Source organism: Dermacentor variabilis, chromosome 7 (genome assembly GCF_050947875.1).
Source record: "Dermacentor variabilis isolate Ectoservices chromosome 7, ASM5094787v1, whole genome shotgun sequence".
Taxonomy (NCBI): Eukaryota; Metazoa; Arthropoda; class Arachnida; order Ixodida; family Ixodidae; genus Dermacentor; species Dermacentor variabilis.
Window position 1 is genome coordinate 143,434,014 of NC_134574.1, and position 27,156 is coordinate 143,461,169.

The following is a 27,156-nucleotide window of genomic DNA, read 5'->3' on the forward strand; positions in this document are numbered from 1 at the left end:
GGGCATTATCGCTTCATGCGAACCACGCATAGCTTGATGATGTCTAGCGCATGCGCAGAGTTGATCTGTCATATCAATTTTGAAACTCCGGGGCACATTTGGGTACGTTTCTCTGACGAGGAGGGGGGACGAGTGTATAGGGGGCGGAGGGGGGATAGTTGACGGCCGCGCCACCTGTGAGCGACAATATGAAACTGATCGTCAACCACCGCCTGCTAAATAGTGCTTGAAATGTGTGACATGACTGAGAAAAAAAGAAAAGGCGTGCTGATTGAAATTACTATTCATTTGACTTTCTCATTTCTGTTTGTCCTAAATTTCTACGCAATCGTGTTTTCCCGAACACACCAGCCTCTGATGTGCACGCCCATAATAATTGCTGATTGTTGCACCTGTAACGTTGTTCATTTGAAAATTATGAATTTAAAAAGTCACAAGGTCGTTTGAAGCCATAAGGACTAAGTTTACAGGGCAAATCCACGTATTACACGCGCCGTCCCCACACTGGCTAAACCGCCGTATAGTTACAGCTCCCGTAGACACTAGCTCCGTTAGCCTCTAGTATGTTTTTTTTTCTTCTTTAGGAATTGTTATCTCGATATCAATCTCGATACCATCTCGATATCAGTTTTCTCTCTTCTAATCTAAGCACGACAAAGCGTTCGCAAAGAGATGGATTCTTGAAGTGATCACCAATGGATAAACTAGAACGTTTCGACAAGCATACTTCCTTTTTCCGTTTCGGCAAGTGACCCTGACGAAGAAGATTATGTCTACGTTGTCGAATCGTTTAGGCTTCGGGATCGAGCTTCTGCTTTTCTTGTTTTGCTGAAATTAAGAGATTCGGTTACCTATCGTAGCTACGGCAACGCCATTTCACGTAGTTGCAATAACATTGCAATAGCGTTGTAAAATATGGGGCATTGTCACTGATGCGCTAGATCTATAGCGGAGTTATAAATGAAGTCCACATGTATTCCTATAGACGCACTGGAACGTCAGAGAGGCAAACAGTCGAGGACAGTTTACACCACATACTACACTGAGCGTTCGACACATGTGCGTCTAATGAGTTCCGAACAAGTGCAGGCGCTGCCACTGTTGGTGGTAACAGGGGAGCTAGTGGCAGCGTTCCACGAAGCGCTACCACCGGTGCCTCGTTACGTTTTAGCAGACGACTCGCCATAGCAGACGACTCGCCATGGCAGGCGACTAGCCGACCGTTTCGCCAATTGCTTTCATTGTGCCTGCGCCGGAAAGCTTCATAAGGCGCCAGTGGTGGAGCACTCCGAGTACCAATGACACGGACACCGTGTTCCCGCTAGCAGTGGCCGCGCCTGTACGTGAGACCGGAATGCGGCCTAAGATGAACACGCGTACACAGATGAAGCAAATACACAGATGACATAATGCGCGGACAGCGACACAACAGTTAAGAGAAAAAAACGGGCTTCATCACACAGGGCATACAGAAATCGGATTGACAGCAAACATATTAGACCACACGCGTACTCAAATACCAATTAAATGCATCAAATATAATTGATGGAAGCGCGTTGCGTTTACATCTCTTGTTCGTCCGCCGTTAATAACTTCTTCCATAATACTTATGGAGACTCGCGTTAACAAGGCTATATATTATTTAAATAAACAGAATGAAAAAAAAAAACTTACGGAAGCAGAAGTGCGGTCCCCTCTCCCACTTATCGCAGCATTGCAGCGAAGCAGACGACGCCCTTTCGATTGGACTCTACTGAGACGAAAAACAAGAAAGAAACAGAAACGTAGGGGGGACAAAAAAAAAAGGCAAATCGAAATGAAGAATCGAAAACTACGCACTCACTCCCCAGTCTTGTTCCAGTCTTTCTTGTACGCCTCGGGTGTGTACACTTATATACGCCTCCTATATCTAGAAAGCGTCGCCAGGTACTGGTTCGCTCGCTGTCTTTCCTCTCTTTACGACGCCATGGCCGTCGCATGTGCCAGCTCCTTCCATTTTAACACCGCGGAGTCATGTCGGGCAGTCAACCCCTCGATATTTTATTTTTTTTCTTCCTTCTCAAAGCTGCCGCCTGCGTCGCCGTCTCACTTTGATTGCTCCGCTGCCCCGTTTCATAAAAGCGCGCAGGTTTGATTCGTGCTCCGTGCTCCATTTCACCAAATGCCTGCAGTGCGGAGGAAGCTATGGCACGCGTTAGTCAATCAGAAAAAAATAGAATCGGTATCAGAAGGATCGGAGGGGCTCCCCGCCAGCGTCCAAGTCTGGTCGCCCTCCGCTTGGCGCCGACTGAATGTGTTGGCGGGACGATTATAAACGGAAGGATTACGGAAGGATTACGGAAGGATTACGGACGGATTACGGAAGGATTATTAACGTTTAATGTAGGCTGGCGGGCTAGTTACTGAGTTCGTTTATAGTTCTCAGTAGATTCAGCACAAATGCGCAAAGGAGAGGAGAGGTAGACACAAGAAGCGCTGGACATCAACTGAAAAGTTTATTGAGCACAATTCGAAGCTATGCAGAAGTCAGTCGAGCTTTGATGTTTTGTTTTTGTTTAGTGAGCTGATGTTGATGTCCAGGGCATGTTGTGTCTGCCTTACCCGTGGTTTGTGCATTTGAGCCGAGTCAACCTTGCATTCTGAATTTACGGAATGATTACATAATCGCGTACATTGGGCCAGCCGTCCGCATTCTTTATTACCGGGAACACGCAACTGCAAGCAAGCTCTTTATACTGATTGGCTGACGCGAGCCCTATACTATAGCCGTGGCCTCAGAGATCACACCGGCGCACTTTGCTGTCGGGATCTCGGAGGTCAGGCCTTCACTGCACTGCACGGTCGGACTGAGACATAGGCTCGCCGAAAACCGTAATCCTCTAGAACTTACGTGTACTGCGCTATGCTATAAGGGTACGTCCCAGCTAACTTTAGTCGATGTGTTCAACGACTAAAATTATTGATTTGAAAAACACGGTGCAAGGTGAAATTATAAGGTCTTATTGTGTTTGGTCATCAGGCCTCTGACGAGACTCGACAAGTGTTAAAATTGTCCTCACCGTGTTTTTTTTTTTTTTCGTTGGAGCGCTCGGCTAAAGTTAGGTGGGACAGCGTATATACTGTATACGTGGAGGCACGCCTGCCGGCGTTGAGTGGAGTACACCGGAATAATAAATGAGGACCCTCCCCCCTCGCCCTCTTTTCCCGCCGCCTTCTCCGACCCTCTTGGCCATAATGGCCGATGAGTGCTTGCCCTGATAACGGGTGTACACCGGGAATCCTGAAGCGATGTCCCGGTATATCTGGGTGAAGACAGTGAGGGGTTTGAACGCGCTTTGCCAATCTAAAGGAAACGCGTACGTGTGTGGGGGGTAGCTGGAGCGGGCGAGTGTATCGTCGAGTTAAATGGGTATGTTAAAGAAAAAAAGAAAGTCCTCTATTGGATGCTATTTTTGTCGTCTTCTCGTCTTTTTGTTTTTCGCTGTAATGCACTGCTCGGGCGAAAGCGTCGAAGTGGTGCTGAAGAAGGGAGTAAATGAGTTGCGAAGATAACGTTTGTGCGTGTGTGGTGTTCCGTATGATTACGGAGATCTGTTTCTCTTTGTTTTTGTATTTTTAAGTATATCGGCGAAGGGGCGAGGGTCACAGTTCGTACGCCTTCTTTGTAAGCGTTTTCGGCGACGTGTCGGTTTTTTTTTTTTTTATATGCAGTCTCCATATCCGTCACTCGCTGTTGTCGTGAGGTGAGCTCTCCTGTATTCGCAAGCAACCCGTATCGTGTTCTGGCCCCTCGCCTAATCGAATCGCTGCTATCACCGCCTATTTAGAACCTCCTGCCTGACTCAGTGTGCCGGATAACGCCTCTCTCTCTTTCCTCTTCCTGTACACGTGGTCTCGATCGTTTTTGCCGGGCTCGCAAATGCGGTGCATATTGACCTGCGTTTTCGTTCGACGATCTCTATTTCTTCGTTGATTTTTTTAATTCGCTTCGTTGGTTCGGTCGAGCCGAAGTCGTCTGAGATCTTTTTTTTTTTCTTCGATTTCGTGTCGGCAAGGAAGGCGAAAGTGGCAGTCCGTATGGAAGGATCGACTCGTAATGGGCCTCGAGTTAGGGTATAGATGATAGGCGTCCATATTGCCCCCACGGCACCGCTCTCTCTGAAGTACCGTGCGCGCGACGGGGCTACTAGGCTCGGGGATGAAGCTGTAATGCGATCTCTCTATTCGACTGACGGAATGCCGCCTCGGAACCCTGCGGTATGCGGAAGGTGTGTTGACCCGATGGCGATAGACCATATGCAGTGCTTACCGCCGCTACGATTACCGCGCGCGGTTTTCTGACTGAGAGCTGCCTTTTGGGATGAGCTTTCACACTGATCGGTGTTAAACTGACTGCTGCGAGACTGATGCTGGTACGGCCAACTTAGTAAGTTGCTTTTTTCCGAGCGCGAAAGAACACACCCACATGTGCGCAGAGAGAGGGGGGGGGAATTTATGTAAAGGAAGGCAGAGAGTTCGGCCTACGTTTTCTAGCCTGCTACTCTGCACAGAAGGAGGGGGAACAGGGACGTAAAGGCAGAATGACGGGCGATGATTTAGAAGATGGATGCACAACGATGAAGGCAAGTTCAGCATTCTCATGGTTATCAACAAAGTTCAAAAAAGTAATTAAGAAGTGTCATCCGCCTTCCAGAGCATGGCTTGAGTCACGAATCTAATTGAAACAGCCTACAGCGATGAATTACCGACTAGTCCAGCTACAAGTTTCTCTATGCTATGGACATATTTAAGTAATTTTGCGCCTTTGAATAAGAATATGTGTTCAGTTTCTGCTAACGTTGAACGCAAGCTCATGAACGTTTGGGAAAATATTCCACCATGTCAATAAAGAAAAGAGGAAACATATTTCAGAAGCCAAGCCTTTTCTTGCTACCAGCTTTGTTCAGCTTCCACTGACTATAATGGTATGCGTATTGAGAGTATAATGAAACGGAGTGCCTTCGTGAAGATTCTATTGCTACTCAATAACTTTCTGTTGAGACTCCTCACTCAATAAGTACGTCATGACTCTCCTTACCTAACACATCTGAGAGCCTGTTTACTCAATATCTTCAACGTGAGAGACGGTCTACTCAACAACTTTAGCTCGAACGTCTACTGACTTACTAAGTCCATCTTGAGAGTCTTATCGCTCAATAACGTCGTCTTAAAAGGAAGCTTTAGCTCGAGTACACCTATCTAAATATATGTAAAAGGAGAATTTGTTTTTCTCGGCAACCACTGCACCAAATTTGACGGGGTTTGTTGCATTTACAAGAAAAAATGAAAATTTGGTAACCGTTATTTTAAATTTTTGATTTAGGTCGTCAAATTTTATTGAACATTGGCAAAAATTGCTAATTTTGAGAAAACGAAATTATCAAGTTTACAACTGTAACTCAGAAATGAAAAATGATATCACAATTATGGGAATTGCATCTAATAGTGCACCTAAAGCGGACAACATTGATATGATATACATGCATCTCAATAAATTTAGTATTAACATACAGCTTTTGGAAAGCCCTTGTACACAGCGTAACGAATTCAGGCAAGATATAGATTGACGTATGGAATTTGTCCGCTTTGATTAATCTAATGGATGCCGTTTGTAGAACCGCGATGTGTGTTCTTGATCCAGAGCAATTAATTTGTAAACTTCGTGCTTCTGTTTCTGTTTGTCGAACTTCCGAATTTCCGAAAATTATTTTAGCAAAATTCAGGCCCTAAATCGAAATTCCACTTCAAACAGTGACTAGAATTTAACTTTCTCTTTCAAGTGTAACAAATTTCATTAAATTTAGTCTGTGGGTCATCTCAGAAACCATTTCCGCGTTTTACATGTATTTGAATAGGCCGCGTCGCACTTGGGCCTGAGCTAAAGCTTCTTCTTAAGGGTCTACCAGTAGCTGCGTCTTGAAAGCCTGACTCAACAACTTCAGCGTGAAAATGTGTTGAATCAATAACTTCATCTTGAGGGTCGTGTTAATTTATTTCTAAGAAAGAAAATTTAATACTTAAAATGAACACATGGTTCGCGTGGGAACATGCCTGCTTTTTAGAGCTTATCACGCCTCTAATATCAGACCACTCCATCCACGCACTAACACTTTCAAATACAGTTTTTTTCCCCGCATGATTGAACAGTGGAATTTGTTACCTGCCGAAGTTCGTTTGTTACCGATTTCTCAATTTTTAAATGCTATTGCTGATGTATAGTTCCTTCAGATTTTTATATTTCGTTTGTTACCCATTTCTCAATTTTTAAAATGCTATTGCTGATGTATAGTTCCTTCACATCTTTATATTTCTATGTTCTTGTTTCTCCATATCATAATCAGTTTTCTTCGCATGTAAACCCACTCCTGCCATAGCCCTAACGGGCTGCAGTATGTATAAATAAATAAATAAATAAATAAATTTGGCATGGGGGGCATACGACATTTTTGAAAAAAGATAAACGTTATCTTCAGAGCCTGTCGACTCTGAATAGCTTTATATTGACAATCTATTGACTCATTGACTTCATATCGATATTCTGTTGACCGAGTAGCTACACCCGAGATTCTGTCGACTCTATAGCGTCACCTTGAGAGTCTATCGAATATATATAGATAGCACTAACCTGAGTGTCCATCGACACATATATCGACCTCATAGTGAGAGTCTCTCCGTGACTTCATCTTGACAGTCAGCTTGAGTTGAACAAATTAATTCTCCACTGGGCGAATTACAACCTGACCAACCCCGCCTGTTTTTTTCTTTTTTGTTTCCCCCGATCGCAGGTGCACGAGCTGTGCGACAATTTCTGCCAGCGGTACATCAGCTGCCTGAAGGGCAAGATGCCCATCGACCTGGTGATAGACGAGCGCGACAGCAAGCCCGGGGACCTGGGCGACAACAACAACAACCACAACAGCAGCGGCGGGGGCTCGGGGGGCGGAGGGGGCTCCGGAGGGGGCGGAGGGGGCGGGGGAGGCGGAAGCGCGGGGGGCCGCGGTCACCACAACCCGGACACCACGGGCCACAACAGCACCGACAGCTCCTCCACGCCGGATCAGGTCAGTCCCGCCGATGCCGTGCCGCAACTGTCAGTTTCTTGAAGTTAAACGCTTTTGACTCGCCTGAAGCGTATGTGGTTATATAGTTCGGGCAAAACCACTCCCCACGTTGTTATATTTGTCATAGCTCGAGGTGGTTTTCCTGCCATGCCGTCAACCTGCGCTATTTGCCTCCGTTTGATGGCTCTTCGGGCAGGATTCACGAGACTTTTTGTTCTTAAGAACGTGTTATCGTAAGTGGCTTTCGTTAACACCTTCGCCGTAACTAGTGACTAGTACTTGTTCCTACACAGTCGTCTAGCATAAGGAATGCTTCATGAATACGGACCCTGATCCTGGTCATCACCATGCGTCCGAAGCTCTGCGATGACAAAATTTCACACCTTTCCCAAAGCCTCACCAATCTGACAGTCGCCTTTTACGTACTCGGCGCTAGTCTATAGCAACGCCACCTATATATATATATATATATATATATATATATATATATATATATATATATATATATATATATATAGTGTGTATGTTGCAAGCGTGTCGATAGCCGGGACTTGGTGGGGGGTTGGGAGGTTGCTACGGCCCGGCCCCCGCCCCCGCTGGATGCCGCCGCCACTTTTCGGCGGTGCAACACGTGCGTCGCTGACCTTGACGCGGCACCCTTCAAGGTCGAAGGAGCCGTCCGGTCTGGCGCAGACTCGGCTCTCTTCGCGCGCCTGAGACCCCGCGTGGGAAGGAGACCGGATTGCGGCGCCGTCTGTGTGTGTGGCTGCCGTCTGCTTCGGGTCTCCCTCGCCGTCTCTCTCTAGTTTTCGAGACTGCATCGGGCTCCTTCGCATCTACGCCGCCCTTGCCCGCTGCGTTATACCGCGATCCGTCCCCCCTGAAATATACGACGGAGGCAGAACGATGAGACGTGAAGGTGGCGAATAGATGAGGACGGTCTGTCGGGGCAAACGGCTTCGACTCTCGGTTGTTCCACGGCAGGGGATACAGACTCGCGTACTTACTTGGTATTTAATGTTCGGCGGTACCCCTCTGCTTCCCCCCGATGACGCCTGCTCCGCGACTTCGTATCATAACTTGCGGTGTCGGCTGCGAAACATGGAATGCAACGGCGCATCCTGGAGCCTCCTCCTTCTCTGCAACGTGCTTTGTTGACGGTTCAGGATTTTACGTCTGCTCTCCACCGGAGCAGCAGAAACAGCCCTCGTCGAAGGCTGCAACGTTCCTTTCGTTACTGAATCTCTCCCGCGGTTTATGCACGTGACGTGGGTATCCATGCCGGATATTGTACGTCTGCTGCCCTGTGTCAGAAGGTCAGAAGCAGACATCGCCTACAACGTTCCTGTCGTGGCTGGCCGAACCTCTCCTGTGATTATCCAGGTGCAATCTCTTGAGTATCCGTCACGGATATTTTACGTCTGGAGCCCCGTAGCAGAAACAGCCATCGTCTGCAACGTTCCTTTCGTGACTGAATCCCTCCCGTGGTTTTTCCATATGATGTGGGTATCTGTGTCGTGTATTGTACGCATGATGCCGTTCAGCAGAAGCATCCGTCTGCAACGTACCTCTCGTGGCTGAATCTCTCCCATAATTCTCCATGTGTAGTCTCTTGGGTATCCGTCCCAAAATGTCTGGTGGCTGCGTCTGCTGCCCCGCTGTAGAAGCAGCCGCCGTCTGCAACGTTCATCACGTGGCTGAAGCTTTCAACTGGTTTATTCATACGGTGTGTTTTGGTCTGGCGCGTATTCATCGCAATAGATGCAGCGATTGAGATCTGTCTCCCGGTCTTTTGGTCGGTTAGTATTCGTGTTCTGGCTTAGTATGTTGGTTTCGTACTTGACATTTTGAGTGTCGCCCTGTTTGGCGAGCGGATTTAAGGGTGCGCTTTGCAGAAGACGCTTCGTGAATTTCTAATGTGGGTAACAGCTTGCCCATTCGCTTGTCGTCGGAATTAGTCTGGGTTCCGGCGAGTGGAACGCCAAGGGCCTGGACTACAGCTTTACAGGCGACCAGGTTGGCCACCTGATTACCAACTAGGCTGTATGCTAGCAACGCCTTTTACGGCATGACATGGTCTCTTCATGCGTTGGCGAACGCGTTTTCTTCCTTGCTCTATCTTGTATTTCTACTCCCCAAGTATCTTCGCCAAATGTATAGGACAGCCCATTGTGCATTCCTCCGATTGATGTCTATAACACCCATATCTTGAATAGGTGGCGCCCAAATCCGTGCCCCAGCAGCGGGCTCTTCCTTGCGTAGCAGAAACCGATCCCGGAGGCCACGTTTTTGTTGGTAGCATGTGCCGGAAGCGATCGCTATAGCGAGCAACACTTCATTCGATCCATGTTTTGGACATTTATCTGTTCGTTTAACCTCAAGTGGTGCGGGCGCGGTCGCACCGCATCCAATCTCGGAGACCATGGGTTGGAAATACCGAGCACGCGTCTGCAGCTTAGTGCGCGTCGCCGGCGGTGGTTGACCGACGAGGTAGGAGAGAACTTCGGCGGAGATCGTGCAAAATGTTGGCCGCGCCCCTCTGCCACGCACGTAACTATATCGCCGGCAGCTAGCCCGCTGTGTTGACCCCCTCTTTCTCGCCGCTTTCCGTTCGCGTGTCCCTCTCATCCCGTCCCGGCACCGCTGGCACGCCAACGTTCGATTTAAAGCTGACGTGTCGGCATTGTCGTCCTCGCTGCCACATCGTTGGCGTGCCGACTGGCGTGTTGGCTTTTTCTACGAATTTAGTGGCGGATCTTCTTGCAGTCTCTTCTCTCTCTCTCTCTCTCGAAAGCGTTCATTCCACCGGGTCTGCACACTCTGGTCTCACCTCTGCCGAGCATCTCATTTTGTCTTTCTCACGTTCAAAGGGCAAACACTTTGTTTCTTTTGATAGGTTCTTTGCTCGTTGCGCTCAAATTATGGCCGACAGAGCTGTATACTGCGGGTCCGGAATCGAGCTTTGTAGTACGTGTCGCTCAAGGCAGGTTGAGGTTACGCTTGCAAGATGTTGTCTGAGGTGGTTTTCTCTAACCGTGTTCCTCCTTTTCTTTGTGTTGCACTGTCTATGTCGCGCTAGGTTCTGCGTCCGGGATGAGTTTAATTGAAGAGTTAACAGTGGTTTGAAGCTGCGCGTGCTGGCAAACTAGTGGCGTCGTCTGCTGCTGTGTGTGTTCCTTTCTGCGTGCGGTTGTGACGTTAGGTAAACCTAGAGGCACTAGTGAAATGTCCCGAAAATTTACGTTGGGGTGCCACCGACCATTGTTCTCCCACGTTTTGTCAAACCAGTCACGATGCTACGTATCGGGATTTAATGGTTTCAATCGCCCAAATTTCGAGCAGGTCAGGTTAGGGTTAAGGTGAGGTTAGGGTTAGGTTAGCCGAGCATGGCGCCGGCCGTCGCCGATGTTCTCAGATGTTGGTGGTCACCGGTTGACGTCACGCAGGAGGTCGGTCGGTGTTCGCGCATGTTGGAACTAGTCCGGCGATTTGATCGTTCAACCCCTTGCTTTCTTTCTTTTTGTGTGTGTGTGTGTTACTTCGAATATATTTTTTTAAGCATCCGCGAAATTATAATGCACCGCCAGCTCATGTGTATTTGCCCTCTTTCGTCGTATATATATATATATATATATATATATATATATATATATATATATATATATATATATATATATATATATATACACGCACACACACACAAAATCCCGTCTTCTCTTCCAATTCGAGACCTATAGATAGGAGACGGGTCGCCAAATCCGGCAGCCTCCATAACGGGTTACACGCATAGGAATAGCTTCGTACAGGTAGGTTCAAATCGTGGCTGTACACGGCTCCATTAACCCCCCCCCCCTCCAGCACCTAGAGCCGTCACACCCATCGCACACGTTGCTCGCCGCGCATCACCCCGCCCTATATCCTCGGTATACCGCGATTACCATCAAACTCGCATTTCTCGATAGGTATGTACACGGGGGGGCTGAGGGCTCTGCGTCGTGGTGTATGAGCGCGTTGCTTCGTCGTCCACGTTTTGCGACGTTACATAGTGCACACTGCTTCATTCTTGCCCAAGGCCCATAGCGTGCATATATATATATATATATATATATATATATATATATATATATATATATATATACAAACGCGTTCTTGCGCATCTGTGTATCTGGCAGTAAGCGTCATGTATACGCTCCCATTCCAATTTTTAAGTTTCTTGCTGTGCAAATCTTTCTTTTTTTTTCTCTCTCTCTTTCTTTCCCTGTTATAGCTGTCGCCTTGTCGACATGTCCCTGTGTGGCCCGGCTTCTCTAAGTTTAACTAGTTTTTATTTTGTTTCCTTCTTCTGTTTCTCATCTGTCGTGGTCGTGTGGCAGCCGTACGTCCCGGTATTTCTGGCGATTTCGAGGTCATGCGCGTTCGTTCTCGAACGGTGAGTAGGTTTACGAACTCGAAAGGCTTCTCAGCACGTCGTCTTGCCTGCGCGCGCCGCCTAGAGGCACAGGTGTATAGCGATGACCATTCGAAAAAAAAAAAAAGCGAGCGCCATTTAAAGCAGTACGGCTGCGTGGCCTGAGGCGGCGTTTAAGGTTCATTGCGCGCTGTTCGTTTTGAGGAGAAAAAAACCCTACGCCAGCTTCAACAAGAGCAGTGGTTAAAATAACGGTGGAAACAGTAGTAGTAGTAGTAGTAGTAGTAGTAGTAGTAGTAGTAGTAGTAGTAGTAGTAGCGGTAGTGCTGGTAACTTAGCGTAATGAAAACTGTAGTTAGTAGTAGTAATAGTAGTGCTGGTAGTTAATGTAGTAAAAAAAAACAGAGTTGGTACTAATAGTAATACAAGCGGTGATGGTGTATATAGCGGAAACAGCAGAAGTTTCTTCATAGAAGTGAAAGTAAGGGATTTTGTCAGCCCTTAACGCTGATGGCTACTCCTGTTCAGACTACAGTAATTTTTTTTTTTGATAGCATGAAAAAATTTGTAAAAAACGTCACAGTACTTAGTAGTAGTAGTAGTCAGTAAACAATCAAAGGCTGCCTACGGCTGCTCGACGACAGCGTCGGCACGATGGCACAATGAACAACGTACGATGGGCGGCAAGACTGCGGCACGAAGGCTCAAACAACCGTGGTCCCGGAGTGTAGCTCCTGACGGGACTAGCGGAGCTTTCTTTTTTTTCTTTTCTCCCGGCGACGGCTTCGTCTGGTCTGTGAACCGCTGTTAAAAGCAAAATGATGACAGAGAATGCTTGCTTACTATAATCGCAAAAAGTTCCGCTTCTTTTGACCCGATGTTACGCCGTTGATAAACATGATCCCGATACCTGTCGCATTTGGACATCACACGAATCGGGGCGGACGAGTTACCCGTAACACCTTGACGCTGCGAAAAAATAATAAATTAGGCTAGGTCAGCCTGGACATGACGCCGTAGCCAGGTGTTTTGTTCCCCAACGATGGCCCGAAACGGTATTTCCAGCCTGTGAGTCCCGAACGCGATAATGATATCATTCCTAGCCACTCCTTTAAAACACGGCTACTAACACTGCATTTTCTTAGAGCTGAGCGATTGTTGATTGTGACTGATTGTTTGATTGATTCATGGCGCTTAACGTTCCAAGTGATATCACCGCTGGCTACAAGTGCTCATAGTAACCGCAACAACCATTACGTGTATCAAGATCCCACGAGTTGAGAGCAGTTCTTGGACGGAGCCCTCCCTTATTGAGTCGTATATATACACCACACCAACTGTCGCTCGCGAAGTAGACTATACTCGTGGGCTGTGGTTTATCGCGGGGACTTTGGGAGCCATTTGTCATCGGGCAGGAAGCACCAGCAGGACCGCCGGCTTTTAGTCGCAAAGAGCGCCCGTCCGCCTACCCCACCCTCTTAAAGGTACGAACTACAAGCGGTGCCTTCAGCGCAGCATAACAGCTATCTCGCCTTCCGAACGACCACTTCTCTTTCTCCTCTATATAGACTGCGTACACCGTGCTAGCGAGTAGGACCAACGAGCACTCGGCGAGGAAAAGGTGTTGAAAAATACGGGGCTTCCTTTCGACTCGCCACCTACGTCGAAGGATAGATTAGTGAACAGATAGAGAAAGAGAAATGAGGAAATAAATAACTGAAAGGTGAGGGAAGTAAAGAAAACGACGAGGAAAGGAGTCGACTGGAAAAAGAAGGCTCCCCGAAGGCACAGATTTGGAGTGTAAGGGCGTTGGCTAATTAGAAGTCATTACACGCGAAATGCTCTCGTTGCGCGCAAGGGATGGATATATGTATATCGGCGGGGAGGGGGGTGACCGCGCGGTGGCGCTGTGCGCGAGTTCTCGGCGTCGAAAGGTGGTGGTGCATGGTGGTGGCCGTTGGGTGTCGCTTATGTCGCTTTTTTGTTGTACCGCTCGCGGCTCCGATGTCGTCCGCGGGCTGTTTTACCATCCAGGAAGCAGCGGCCATTTGAGCTCTCAGTAGTACAAGAGGTCTAAGATTGGCGTACGCGTCGGGGGAAGCTCGCGGTGCTTAGTTGAATATATGCACATTGCGCGTGTTCGGGGCGTAATGAAGATAAGTATCGGGGGTGCTGCCGAGGTTTATGCCGGTGATGTTGGGAGGCGGGAGGAGGGGGGGGGGATGTCCTGCTGACGCCGACCGTTTCATGAGGGCTGAGAGTGAGGGAGATATATAATAGGAAGGAGGAGAAATTGGCTGGCGCGTGGTTTGTTTCCGTTCATGTGCGAAAGAAGTGAAAGAGAGGCAGGTGGTAGGATGGCGGTCGTACTTCTTTGTGTGTGTGTGTGTGTGTGTGTGTGTGTGTGTGTGTGTGTGTGTGTGTGTGTGTGTGTGTGTGTGTGTGTGTGTGTGTGTGTGTGTGTTTGTGTGTGTGTGTGTCGGCGGCCTTGAGAAGTTTTCTGGTTTGTCAGGGATATATCGCACTCGAGCTATGCGTGTCGTGTCAGCTGGGTGGTCACCAGAGCGTAACGTTCACTTTTAAGGGTTATAAATGAGGGTGCTATGAGGAGAGAGAGAGAGCTCCGCGTTACTCGAGGAAGACAGTGTACTGTGTATGGCAAACACTGGGTGTTGCGCGGGGAATTGTTAGAGGCGAAAAAAGGACTTGGACGCCTGGAGCGGGTCGTTGTTTTAACGAGGTCGCCCCGGTTCATGGAAGAATTCGGTAACGAATAGACACGTCGCGCGTTATTCAAATTGCGGTTCTTTCGCGGGGCAACAACGGGTTCTGTCGGGCTTTCTTTCTTTCTTTCTTTCTTCTTTCGCGGGGCAACAACGGGTTCTGTCGGGCTTTCTTTCTTTCTTTCTTTCTTTCTTTCTTTCTTTGTCGCGCATTTATAAGTTACACCTACGGTTCTTCGTGTCTATATTTCTTGTTCGTTTTATACGTCGTTGCTATATTCTACTCGCTTATCCGTCATAACATTTCTGTTCTACCTCTCTTCGTTCATGTTCTTTGTTTCCCTTCAAAAAAAATTTTCTCACTCAGTAGGTGAAGCATTTATCCAAGTGGGAGTCACGCAGTTTTCTGTTTAGGCACTCATATTTCGAGTATTTCAGCACATAGGCAGCCTTCTACTTCAACCGCAGACTGCGCGTGCTCCATCACTGCCAGGTAGAACGCGGGTAGTGTTATATGCTAAATACTCTGTTACGTTTTAATACGTCGTGTCCCCTAAATAAACTTGTGCTTGCGGGATTCGTGCTCGAGGATCCGTTGTCAGAAACACATCCGGGGTGACGAGGGGGCGGGAAAGGGAGCAGGGGATGTATTCTGCAGGAGTCCACCTAGTGGACTGTCCATTTCGGCCGCTGCTGATTGGCTGGGGCCGCTCATCTCCTCCTCCCTAGTACAGCTGCATCCAATCAGCAGCGGCCAAAATGGACAGTCCACTAGGTGGACTCCTGCAGAATACCTCCCCAGGTTAGCTCGTTGGCTGTGCAGAGGTCGAGTCCTTCGTGAGTCTACAGATCGTAGTCGTGCGACGCCCAGCGTCTCCCAGTCGCTCTTTTCTCGGCTAACGGCGGCACTCCGGCTCATATCCATCACACTCGATCGTTTTCATGTTATACAGGGCCTCCGAGATCCGGCGACGTGAGTCTCACAATCTCGGAGGTCCTGTTCCGCTTCGCGTAATTTTCCACAAATACCACCAGAGGGAATTCTGGCGCTGCGACTCGTTCCGCCATGTTGCGAACGACGGTGCAGTAAATTGATTCATCTATAATCTTCGTGGGCCTGTGGCTTCGAACGTTCTTGTGACGTTATTTATTATGCTTTGTCTTTCTACATATCCAAGCGTTCGCAGTTGTCTAAACACCGGTTATAGACAATTACTCTCTGCCTACACGCTTAAAACATCGCGAATTGTTGCATTTGAGATGCGCTACGTTTCGTTTGGTGCAAACGACTTTACGAGCTTGAAAATCGACCGATTTTCAAGCTCTCAAAGTCGTTTGAACCCAGAAGGACAGGGTTTAGGGCAAAGCCACGTTTGCTACCCAAAACTGCCGTGCATCCAGATCCCGTAGAAGACCTTTGGCTAGTCAACTTTTTTGAAGGAAAGTCTATACGGCTCTCTAGCCTAGTTGGAAAACACGGAACGACTGCTGGCGGCGACGTCTTTCCTTCCTTCCTTTTATGGCCGGTGGTAGCTAGGTGCCTCTGTAACGTTCTCCGCCTCGAGACGTGATTGCCGTCGATTTCCATGATGCTAATGCGCGCGCGCCCATGTCGTATCGGACATCACGTCTTCATTAGCGATTCGTCGGCCGTGTACGCGCATATACATACGCACGTGCTGCGCCAGGCCTTCGTTTCCTTGTCCCTCTGCGAGGTTACGCAGTGCTGACGTGTCTCCTTCCTCGACTCCGGTCCGGGAGCGGTGCAGTTATGCAATGGGAACATGCAGCAACGAGTTCCATCGCCTTTTCATTGGATGCGCTGAGCGCATGGCGTGGTGGGCGCTGTCCTCTTTATGGCATTCCGTTGGAACTCATCTTGGGGGATTTATTTTTTCTTCTCTGCTTCGTTTTTTCTTGTGTGTCTGTTTGCGGCGTGTTTGTTCCGGTACGTTGTTGTTTGTTTTCGTGTTTGCTTCGCGTCGTTTTGCCCTGCGTTCTTCGTGGCGATCGAAATTGGCGCCGGTGGTGACAGGCGCGTTCCCACGACGTTGGCGCCGGAGGGTCGAGGTGCGTTCCCTTTACGGCCGTTGAAAGCGCGCATAGCGCATGTGGGACGTATTGGCCGAAGTGTTTGCGCTTGAGTGCGTGTGCTTGCAGTGGATGGCGCACACTTTCCGATGTTAAAATCAAGATTCATTCATTCATTCATTCATTCGTTCATTCATTCATTCATTCATTCATTCATTCATTCATTCATTCCGTGAATAGTGTATACAAGGCTTTGTGGGTCGGGTGTATGCACTGTGGTCCACTAACAAGTGGCTATCGAAAAAAAAAAGAGACGGAAGTTTTCCTCCTCCCCTACTGAGGGTAGGGGAGAATTAGCTACGCCTGCCGCTAGGGAAAGCAGTTTCTGGCCTCAGGAAGACAAGTTCGTTTGTTCAAAGCGTTGGCTCCCGCGACTTCCGTTTGTCCGACGATGGTTCATCACTGACAAGTTTAGTAGAGCAGATGAATTGAGCAAGATGGTTGCTAATTATCGTTTGGGGCAGCGCAAGGGACCAAAACGAAAGGAAGGGGTTGTGGACGCCGTGTTTGTATACAGTCTTGCTTTCCTGGTCTTCGCTTGCCCCGCCCCTAACCGCGAACACTATACACTAACACGTGACTGGTGCGTTTTGCCCTTATGACGAAACTGCAATTTCCTTTTCTTTGCGACAGCTGTCGGGTGTGTACCGCAAACGGGCCTCCGGCCTCCTCGGCGCGATGTCGCCCGTCGCATAACGAGAGTCCAGAGACGTTGATCAGCTGTGTGTGCACAAGCGCCTGACAAGGGTGTATAAAGGGGGGGGGGGGTGCCGTGCGCGCATACGTGCTGCACGTATCACTCATCCGGGTGTCGCCGTGTCGCGTCGCGCCTGTAGGACGTGCCGCTGCGACCAAATATTGTCGCAGCGACATCGCTGACCTTCTTGTGACTCTCTCTCTCTCTCCCCCTCTCTCTGTCCGAGAGAGTACGTGTGCTTGGATTGTGTGCGCACGCTGCGACAGGCCTTTCGCGCGGCTTGTCACGCGAACTCTGCATGCTACGGCTGGCCCTCTTGTGTGCACATAGTTTCCAAACCCGCAGTTCGCAGCGCGTCGTTCGGCTGGGCACTAACGATTTGAGAGCGCGCGAGTTTTGTTTTATCAGCGGATCCTTAAACACACACACACACACACACCCTCTCTCAGAGGTGGCGTCGCTTGTTACCACCCGAAGCGTGGCCTCCGAGATCCGTGACACTAAACTTCCGCGCGCGCGACTCCCATCTCGGAGGCTATGTTGCACGTCCTGCCGTTCGCCTCGGCGAGAATGCTCAGTGGCGCGGCCGAAAAGTTTTTCGTTCTCTCCGCTCGCTGAAAGGCGAGGTCACGGGTTCGACTGTATATATAAACCATTCTGTACATAAACAATTTTTTTTTCGACGTGCACGTCGAAGTCAAGCCCTGCCTTGAATATGGTGTCGGGGCCTCTGTCAAGCGGCAGACCGCAGCTTTTAGCACTCTCAACTACCAAACTTGTTTTGGAAATAAAGAATTTGAATTTGACTTGTTCGTTCCGGACTAGTTACCCCTATTTTACCGTGTTTTTTTTTGTCTTCTTGCTTATATGTCGCCGTCACGCGACGGGATATTTTGCCGCTGTTAAAATGCGAGGAATGCCCAGGGAAACGTATGGCCTAGGCAGAGGAACAGGGACGTGAGGTGCTCGCGTGCGGTCTCGAAACCGGAGCTGCTCGAGCCAACTCAACGAACGGCGAAGCCGTGCTTGCGAAAGAATATGACCGTTGGCTTGTAAACAGAGTCGTTAAAATCGCGTACGCGCAGTCTTTCAGTGTTCCGTTGGCTGCTAGCATTAGAAAACATGCAAAACGAAGGAAATGCGCAATGCGATCAGCGATGGGGCGAGCTCGTATGGAAACACACCGTCTCGGGTCTGTGCGCGTCCAAAAAAAATCTTCATCATCATCATCACCACCACCATCATCATCATCATCATCAGACTGGTTACGCCCACTGCAGGGCAAAGGCCTCTCCCATACTTCTCCAACTACAAAAATACGCTGTAGCAAATAAAGGTTGTTAGTCGTGCATACGTAAAAGTCGAACCCCTTCATAACGAAGCGCTTGGGGGGGGGGGGCGAGATCGTTCGTTATAGCGGTAGCTTCGTTGCAAAATGTCGCGCACCAGGACAGTTCATGAGTGTGTGAAGACACGCAGTTCATGTGTGTCTTCGCCTTGTCCTTGTCGATGCGCTGCTTCATCACAAAGGCATGATGATACTGCAACATTGACTCACAAAATGTGTTGTCCGTGATCCGTCGTTCATGTAGCCTTTCAGCTTGATCGCTGTTCATTGTCACACTCTTCACGTGCGTACGCTTCCGCGAGTTGTCTCGGGCCTTCTTTTCTCGGCTTCAGTTTTGCTGAAACGTAAAGTTTTCTCACCCAATTGGGTGAGGGAACAAACGCGAGTTAATGACATCTTAGTTGAAATCAAGAAAAAGAAAGGGCACGGGCAGGACATGTAATGAGGAGGGAAGATAACCGATGGCCCTTCAGGGTTACGGACTGGATTCCAAGGGAAGGGAAGCGTAGCAGGGGGCGGCAGAAAGTTAGGTGGGCGGATGAGATTAAGAAGTTTGCAGGGACGACAGGGCCACAATTAGTACATGACCGGGGTTGTTGGAGAAGTATGGGAGAGGCCTTTGCCCTGCAGTGGGCGTAACCAGGCTGATGATCATGATGATGATGAAAGTTCCCTACCGTAGTGCCTTCCCTTCCTCCCTGCCTGATGAGCGTGAAACGGGGCTTATGCGCGCAGCCCTGCGGTGAGAGTGGGTCGGTTTAATTTACCGGGCCAAACTCGCCCAGTGTGTGCTGCGTTTACGCCGCGGTGAGATGCCGTGCCGTATACCAGTGCCATCGTCGCGGGGTGAGGCGTTCAGCAATGCTAGCGGAGATTACGCGCACACACGTATAGGTGGCTGCGTCACGTTTTCGTACGCAGTGGTTCTTTGCATCCCGATGAAGCGTGGTCCTCCGGCTTGCGAAACATGTGGTTAGCGGCAATTTTCTTTTTCTTAGTTCCTTCCGTAGCCTTGCTTCTTTATCTTTCTTCGCTTTCTCGTTCATTCGTTATTTCTTTCTTTCTTTCTTTCTTTCTTTCTTTCTTTCTTTCTTTCTTTCTTTCTTTCTTTCTTTCTTTCTTTCTTTTCGTTCATTCGTTCTTTGTTCGCTCAGTTACTCATTCCATTCGTCCCTTTTCCCTTGCCCCTTTATGCTTGGTTTGCCGTTTCATTTATCATGTTCACTTCGCTAGAGTACATTCCTCTCTCTGGGAAGCCCAGTTAACTTCGCCGTATAATTTTTCTTTTTCTTTCTTTAGGATTGGGCAGAGGCGTTAAACGACTTGCTAAGCACAGGGTTTGCATGGTATGGCACGTACTGGCGTCGTTGGCTCACTAGCTCACTCTCTCGCTAACTCGCTGTCACGGACATTTCGAAATTTTCGTGGTCTTTTTCTGCGCGGTACTTCGACAGGTGTGATCACAGCAGTCTGTCACTCAGTTCCTCACTTGCTCATGAAGTTCATTGGTCACTCACTCACTCACTCACTCACTCACTCACTCACTCACTCACTCACTCACTCACTCACTCACTCACTCATTCACTCACTCACTCACTCACTCACTCACTCACTCACTCACTCACTCACTCACTCACTCACTCGCTCGCTCGCTCGCTCACTCACTCACTCACTCACTCACTCACTCACACTCACTCACTCACTCACTCACTCACTCACTCACTCACTCACTCACTCACTCTTTTTGAGAAACTATACGGAATACTCCGCTTGCTGAAGGGCGGAGATGAGCTTTCTTCATAGTCACGTGATAAACTTTTGATAATCCTTCGACAGAAGTTCAACTCCCAGAAAGCCATGCCCGGCTCTCTAGGCAATGTAGTGAATATTGCAGTTTATGAAATTCATTTTCAAAGTGTTGTCGTTTTTTTTTCTCCTTCTTTTTCGGACGGTACTATTTATTACTGCAGCAAATAACAGAGGGTAAAAAAAAAAAGCTGGTGGGAAGCCAATCGTCACGTATTATGTGAAACCCGCTTATTTCTGCCACTTTTGCTATTTCCTTTTCTTCACGATAGTGGAGCCCAGATAAATAAAAAAATGAGCGGAATAGCCGATATAGCAAGAAAAAAGGATTAAGAAAAACATAGCAACGACAAAAAAGAGAGAGCTCAGAATCAGTATGTGGTCTATGACCAGATACATTTCGGTTTGTTTTTAGTTTGTGCACCCAACGACGCGCTCTTCATATATATATATATATATATATATATATATATATATATATATATATATATATATATATATATATATATACTTTTATTTCTTGGAGGAGAGATTGCATGGTGCTGTTTAATATATCCCAGGCTCTGCAAGTCTGCTTTATACATAATGGAACGGCGCTGAATTTTTTAGACAGCTCCTCCGGTGACGTGGGGGGACCCTCCTCGGGAAAATAAAAGCGGACAGTCTTTTCCGCGCGCTTTCGCTCTTTCTTCTTTCTTTTTCTCTCTTTCTCTCTCGGACGAAATAAAAACGTACAAGGCGAAAAAAAAAGAAGAAAATGAATCTGGAAAGGATGAAAAATGGGTTTCGCCGCTCGTTCCTACGCATCCCCCCCCCCCCGCTCCCCCGGCTCCCTTACTTTAGTGCTGAATGCTTTAATGGAAATATATTCCTTCTCCGCTCCAGCATCGTCTTCGTCGATTATACTTTGTGCAGCGTGTTTTCTTCCGGCGCGGTCCCGTGATCCAGATACTGAATTTTGGTTCTCGGAAACTCCTCTTCTGGCGCAGGAGCCGGAGTCGTAGCGTATGTGGGTATATGTCGTCGAACCACGAGGTATTTTCTACGTTTCGTCAGTCCGTGGAGGCCTCGTCCAGTCTATTCCTTAGCGAGAGACACGACGTTTTCTCTATTTAGATAAGTATAACGCAAGCGTATCGTACCATAAGCATAACCTTCAAACGCGAACAGTTCTGAAACAACTCCAGCGCGTTGTTCCGTCTGCAGGTTCGCCTTTAATTGCATAGCACGCGCACGCATACGCGTGTATGTGTGATTGCCTCGCAGTGAAAACGTGCCCATGCAGCGCATGTAAGGTTCCCATGTAATGTTTAATACGTACAAATTTTATACGCATTCCGCGCGCATTTAATTGCCTATACTGGGCACTATACGCAAAGTACAAGCATATACACACATTTCGTAGTCGGTACTTTTGCCGCAGACCTGCTGTTCTCCTTCGGTGAGTGCTTCGGTCATGCGCTTGTTGTACGCGTAATGACCGCAAGAGATATTCGTAGGCTTTCTGTTCACATACTTACGCATACAGCGTATACATTACACACTGTACACATATCGCTACGTTTGCGCAGGTGGCCGTATTTCGCTTCTGCCTTGAGTATTATTACGCAGTAGTGTAAGTAACATTTAGAACTGAGGTGAAACAGCGCGAAAAGGACGAGGACTCACGGAAACAAATACCTCTTTTCCTTTTCGTGCTGTTTCACCTCAGTTCTAAGTATGAACCAGCTAGCCCTCATCAAGATCTTACTAATATAAGTAACACTTCATTTGGGCCTAGTTGGTACATAATTCTGAACTTAACGTTACAGCGCAAACACCTAAGACGAGTGTGTGTCGCGTCTTTCTTATTGGGGATCGTCTTAGGTGTTTGCGCTGTGACGTTAAGTTCAGAATTACGCAGTAATAACCGCGTTTTAAGAATTGACCTGTGTGTACAGCCAACGGGCGCATATATACGCGGACCGTTATACCGACAAAATGGCTTAAAATATCGAATCATCGCAAACAAAATACGCCGCGACTCGCCGCTTGCTTTCGACGTCGGCCCCTTGGCAAATCTAATTTAACGTTGCACTTTGCAATCGCGTGCCCTGCGGCGGAAATGTTTTTTGAAAGGCGCTTGGCCGGGCGTCCTCCGCATAACCCGGGCCTGCCCGACTCCATTAAATTTAGGCTCTCTCCCTAAGCAATTACGGCGGGCCGGTCGGATGCGGAACACACACACAAAAAAAACGCGTTGCAAGCGTTGCTCTTGAAACGAAACTATGATGTTGCTATCGTGGAGTGGCTCTCTGCGAAGGGAGGTAATTCAATTTCTTTCTTTCGCTGTTGTTGTTCGCCGACGACATCGCCGAAAATGGGTTTGGACGTCCGGCTGTGCGTTGTTTTCAGCGCGGCTCGTCCTACGTCCCTCCACGTGCCTACATGTTCAACGTCGCGAGCGTTTAAAAGGAACCGTCAGTGTGCATTTACGGCAGGGGGGCGTGGCTTCGCGCAGCGTCGACGATGTACATGTGGCCGCAGGGGGGGTCTGTGTACACGGCGTCCGATGGACTGGAGGAACGATCCACCTGCGTCGTTTCCAATTAGCGTTTCTTTGTAGTCGTTTTTTTTTTAATTTTTAGCGTATGCGGCAGTATGTGTTTCCTTTTGATGGGAAACGTCATTCAGCTTGAATTACGTCCTATCTCGTAACTTGTAATAGGGGATACCGGACTATGCGCCTTAGTTGTACATTGTATCTCTTTTTGTTTTAATTCTGAACGCATGCCGGGAGTGCTTTGTGTAATAAGCCTTATAATGCTCCGCCATTCTCCGTAGGCGTTTTTTAAACCTGCTGCTTTTCTTTTTGCAGTTTCGGAAAAGTTCATTTTTATCAGATCGCACGTGAGAGCGTTGTTCTCTCTTTTCAAATATGGATTTCTTGATGACGCGGAGCTGACATGCGTGACAAATCCCAATTTCTCGATGGTTCTTTAAAACGGTGCACTCGTTGACCTCCTAGTTGTTCACTTTTGAGCGGATGTTGCGACTGCAGCAATGCTCGCTTGCGTAAGCGATTCTAAAGCCGTCTGATATCATAACTGCGCCCACCTTATCGTAAACGGGGGGTCCTACAAGTTCGGCAGTTTTCTAGTTTAATAATAATAATATTTGGGGTTTTACGTGCCAAAACCACTTTCTGATTATGAGGCACGCCGTAGTGGAGGACTCCGGAAATTTTGACCACCTGGGGTTCTTTAACGTGCACCTAAATCTAAGCACACGGGTGTTTTCGCATTTCGCCCCCATCGAAATGCGGCCGCCGTGGCCGGGATTCGATCCCGCGACCTCGTGCTCAGCAGCCCAACACCATAGCCACTGAGCAACCACGGCGGGTAGTTTTCTAGTTTAGGCTGGGCTGGTTCGACAGCAAACGCTTACGCGGTTTCGTCGGAGTTCACCGCTTCGATCCTCGGCACTGCACTGACGTCGGATGACTGCTCCTCCTCACCTGCGGTGTTATTTCGAACACTGGAATCCCGCCATATTGTCGAAACTCTCCATCTTGTCAGCTCTGATTCGCCCACGGGGGCTGCCGCGGCCTCTCTGATTGGCTCAGAATGCCAAAAATGGCGGAATAGGGAGCGTCCAAATCCGCGCCGCCCCATAGACTGCGCCACCTGGATAGCGGCGCGCCGATCTCGAAGGCTACGCTTTTGCCGGCTGCATTCGGCGGAAGCTATTGCGAGAGCCTGGAAACGCGTCATAGACGTCGTGGCTTTGGACACCACCTATTTGATGGTGCCCAGAATAGTAACCCAGCACCTCCGTGATTCAAGGACTAGTGCACCTGGTTTCTAAGCATGCAACGATGGGGCGTCTTGTGAAATGCTGCTATTTGGAAACTGAGTGAATCAGCGCATGTTCGTAGTTAAATTTCTTTTTTCCAATGCGTATCCATGTGTAAGCGGCTCGCATGCCTTCCAGGGCTATGAATATATAGTGATGTAGTGCACGTGTTGCGTGCGTTTATGCGTTCTTTTGTCATGCTGCAACTCCGACTATGCTGTGTTCGCCCAACGTTGCGCACCGTGTTTGTCAAATGACCGATGCACAGTTTTTGTCGAACCACATTTTTGCCTCCTTTCGTTTACTGCGCCTCGCATTGACGGATATTTAAATCTGTTCTTTTAATCATGACGATAGTTACGATGAGTGTACGTTTCTTGTATCGTGCTCGACCGTCTCTCTTGTCTCGTACGTACTGCCCCCCTCACTTCGCACATGTTTCACGTGTTTGGCGTACACTTCTTCTCGTGCAGGGATACGGCATGGAGGACATCGAACCTGGCCCCGGAGACGACAGTGTCGTCGACGGTCACAGTCCGTTCCGACGTGCGGTCGGAGGCGGTGCGTGGCAGTTCCCCAAGTTCAGCAACTCGGTCAGTCTCGCAGCCTCGCTGTTCACTGTATATACTTAAACTTACGTATATATGTATACTTACGTATATACGTATGCGTACGTAAGCGTACGTAAGTGTATATACGTAAGTGTGCGTAAGTGCATATACGTACACTTGCGTAGCTACACTTACGTATATACGTAAGCGTACGTAAGTGTACGTAAGTCTACATACGTACACTTACGCATATACCTACACTTATATACGTATACTACTTGGAGATGCATGTTCATCGCAAAAAAGAAAAAAAAGGAGAAACGAAGTACTTTTCAAATTTCATTACTTCTCTTGTGCGTATGTGTGTGTTTTTTCTTCCAATGAGCAGCACTGCAGTTAAACTGTGGCTGTATAGAAAGCTGCATAACGCTACTCGTGAAATCATCTCTTCGGCATGCGCCGCGTTATGGCTTCGAGGCTACAGGGGGCGGGGGGGGGGGCGGAGCTATTTTCGGTGGCCATAGCTCCGGAGCGAAGCTCGACCTCTCTCTCTCTCTCTCTCTCTCTCTCTCTCTCTCTCTCTCTCTCTCTCAATCTAGGCTAACACAGAACGCCATCTACGCAGGCGTGTTTCATCGTTCGCGACGTCACGCTTAACATTTCCTTTTTCTTCTTCGCGCCGTTAATTTCGTTCTGTTCACGCATGTTGTCCTCGAATGTGGTTTCTTCCGTACGTGCAGTACGTGCGGTCTCGTCCACATCCTTTCAGTCTCGCCTGTCGTTTCTCGACTTCATTGACACGTACGTGTATCGCTACCCTGCGGGAGGTCTCGCTTGATACGACCACACAAGAAGCGCGCGTGTATACCAATTTCGACGCGTACTACGTATTATATACGTCGTCGTCCCCCATCCCCCCTTGCGAGTCCCAACAAAACTGGCACAGCAGTGGCGAGAGAGAGGCGCATTGTGTCGAAGCCGTCCTAACAGCGCTGCTACGTCTGACGCGCTATCCCGCAGCGCGTGGGTTCAGTAATTACAGACGAACTAGACGCGTTCGCTTATACCGGTCGCCCGAGTCGCAAAACAAGGGGCCTTCGTTAGTTCCTAATCACTTCGGGGTGCCTCCCCCCCCACCCTTTACTCTCGCGAAAAAATCCTCTTAGCAAGTCACTTTGCTACACCCCGGCATTCGTGTAGTTAGTCCCACCTCCGCGGTACTTCGAGCGATGTTTGTTTTCTCAAGCCCCCTCTCTCCTCGAAAACGTCGGCCAAGTGCGCGGCCCAGGCACCACGACGCCGGAACGGAACGAACAACAAACAAACAAAGGCGCCCAAACGCACTTCCGCGTATTGTGGACATTGCTTGTGGGTTCCGGCAGCTGCTGCGGTGTGGTTCTCCTTCCCGGCTGACTTATTTGCTCGAAGTTTTTTCTTCCGCGCTTTATTCGTCTTTTTATTATTATTATTCTCCAGTGCCCGAATTAGTACTGGCAGTCTTAAAGACGCGCTCGGAGGGAAACATGCATAGTTAAGCTGCGTTAGTAGACCACATTTCGAGCGTTGCGAATAAGCCAGTTGTACCTTTCACAGTGCTGTAGCGTCGCAACGCCATGGCGTGCCTCCTGAATCCCTCACGTGACGTCACCGACGCCATGATTGCGCCCACGGTGCCACTACAATAGAAAAAGAAAGAAAAAAAAATAAAATCGGGTTGAATAGCACCAATGCCTCCTTTACTAGATGCCTGCCGCGTGCGCCGAGAAGCTGGTTCCTGCCCCTCTGCTCTTTACTCTTCCCCACCCGGGTTTAAAACTGGGTCGTGTTGCGTTTCGCCTGCGACACGTGGTTTTGCCGGCGCGACGGCGGCGGGGCGGCGGACATTTTGGCCCGATCGTCGTCACCGCAACACTCATCGCCAGGTGTTTCCAGGCGCGTCTGCGGCGATGCGACCGCCTAGGGATCTCGTTCCAGTCATTGTGCCCGAAACAGGCGATGCCAAAGCAGGGACCATCTTCTCGTTACAGTCATTGTGTCCGACCGGCAGCGCCACGACAGTGTGCTGCGCAGCGCCACGACCAGGTGCTACGAGATCGTGCGCAGCGCCACGACATGGTGCTACGGCATCGCTACGACAGTGTGCGTCACCATTAGCCCATTGTACATTCACGTGCTCGTCTTTTGAGGGGTTCCTTCTTGCCCTCAACTGCGAGAGTATAAAAACAGCTGCCCCCGGACGCCAGAGAGGGCTCCGATTTCTTCTGTTGAGTGAAGTGCTCTCCCGTCTCTCTACTACGGTCAAACCTGACCGCCAACTCTTTGCGATGTTAAAATAAACAAGTTGTTTCGTTGTTACCAGTCGACTCATGCTTTGCCGGGACCTTCGGATGCTTCCAGTTGTACCCCAGGCCGCCAGGCCAACGCTACCCTTGGGGCTTGCGACCCAGGTACAACCACGGGCGTCAGCGCCGAGTTCCCAACAGATCGTACCAGCAGGTCGGATCCAAACATCTGGTTGGCAGCGGTGAGATCACCTCCGACTTCAAAACATCTGGTTGGCAGCGGTGAGATCGCCTCCGACTTCAAACAACTGTCTGC

The 27,156-nt window shown here is 48.9% G+C and overlaps 1 protein-coding gene across 4 annotated transcripts in view; it reads left to right on the forward strand.

Annotated features, from left to right (window-relative positions):
- The window catches only part of hth (Meis homeobox homothorax), a 404,490-nt gene that overhangs the window by 99,686 nt on the left and 277,648 nt on the right, over positions 1 to 27,156 (forward strand). For all 4 annotated transcript variants that reach the window (XM_075699492.1, XM_075699491.1, XM_075699494.1 and 1 more), the window contains exons 6-7: positions 6,825 to 7,100; positions 24,481 to 24,600. In XM_075699492.1, the coding sequence (XP_075555607.1) occupies positions 6,825 to 7,100; positions 24,481 to 24,600 (396 nt within the window). The remainder of the gene's footprint in view (positions 1 to 6,824; positions 7,101 to 24,480; positions 24,601 to 27,156) is intronic.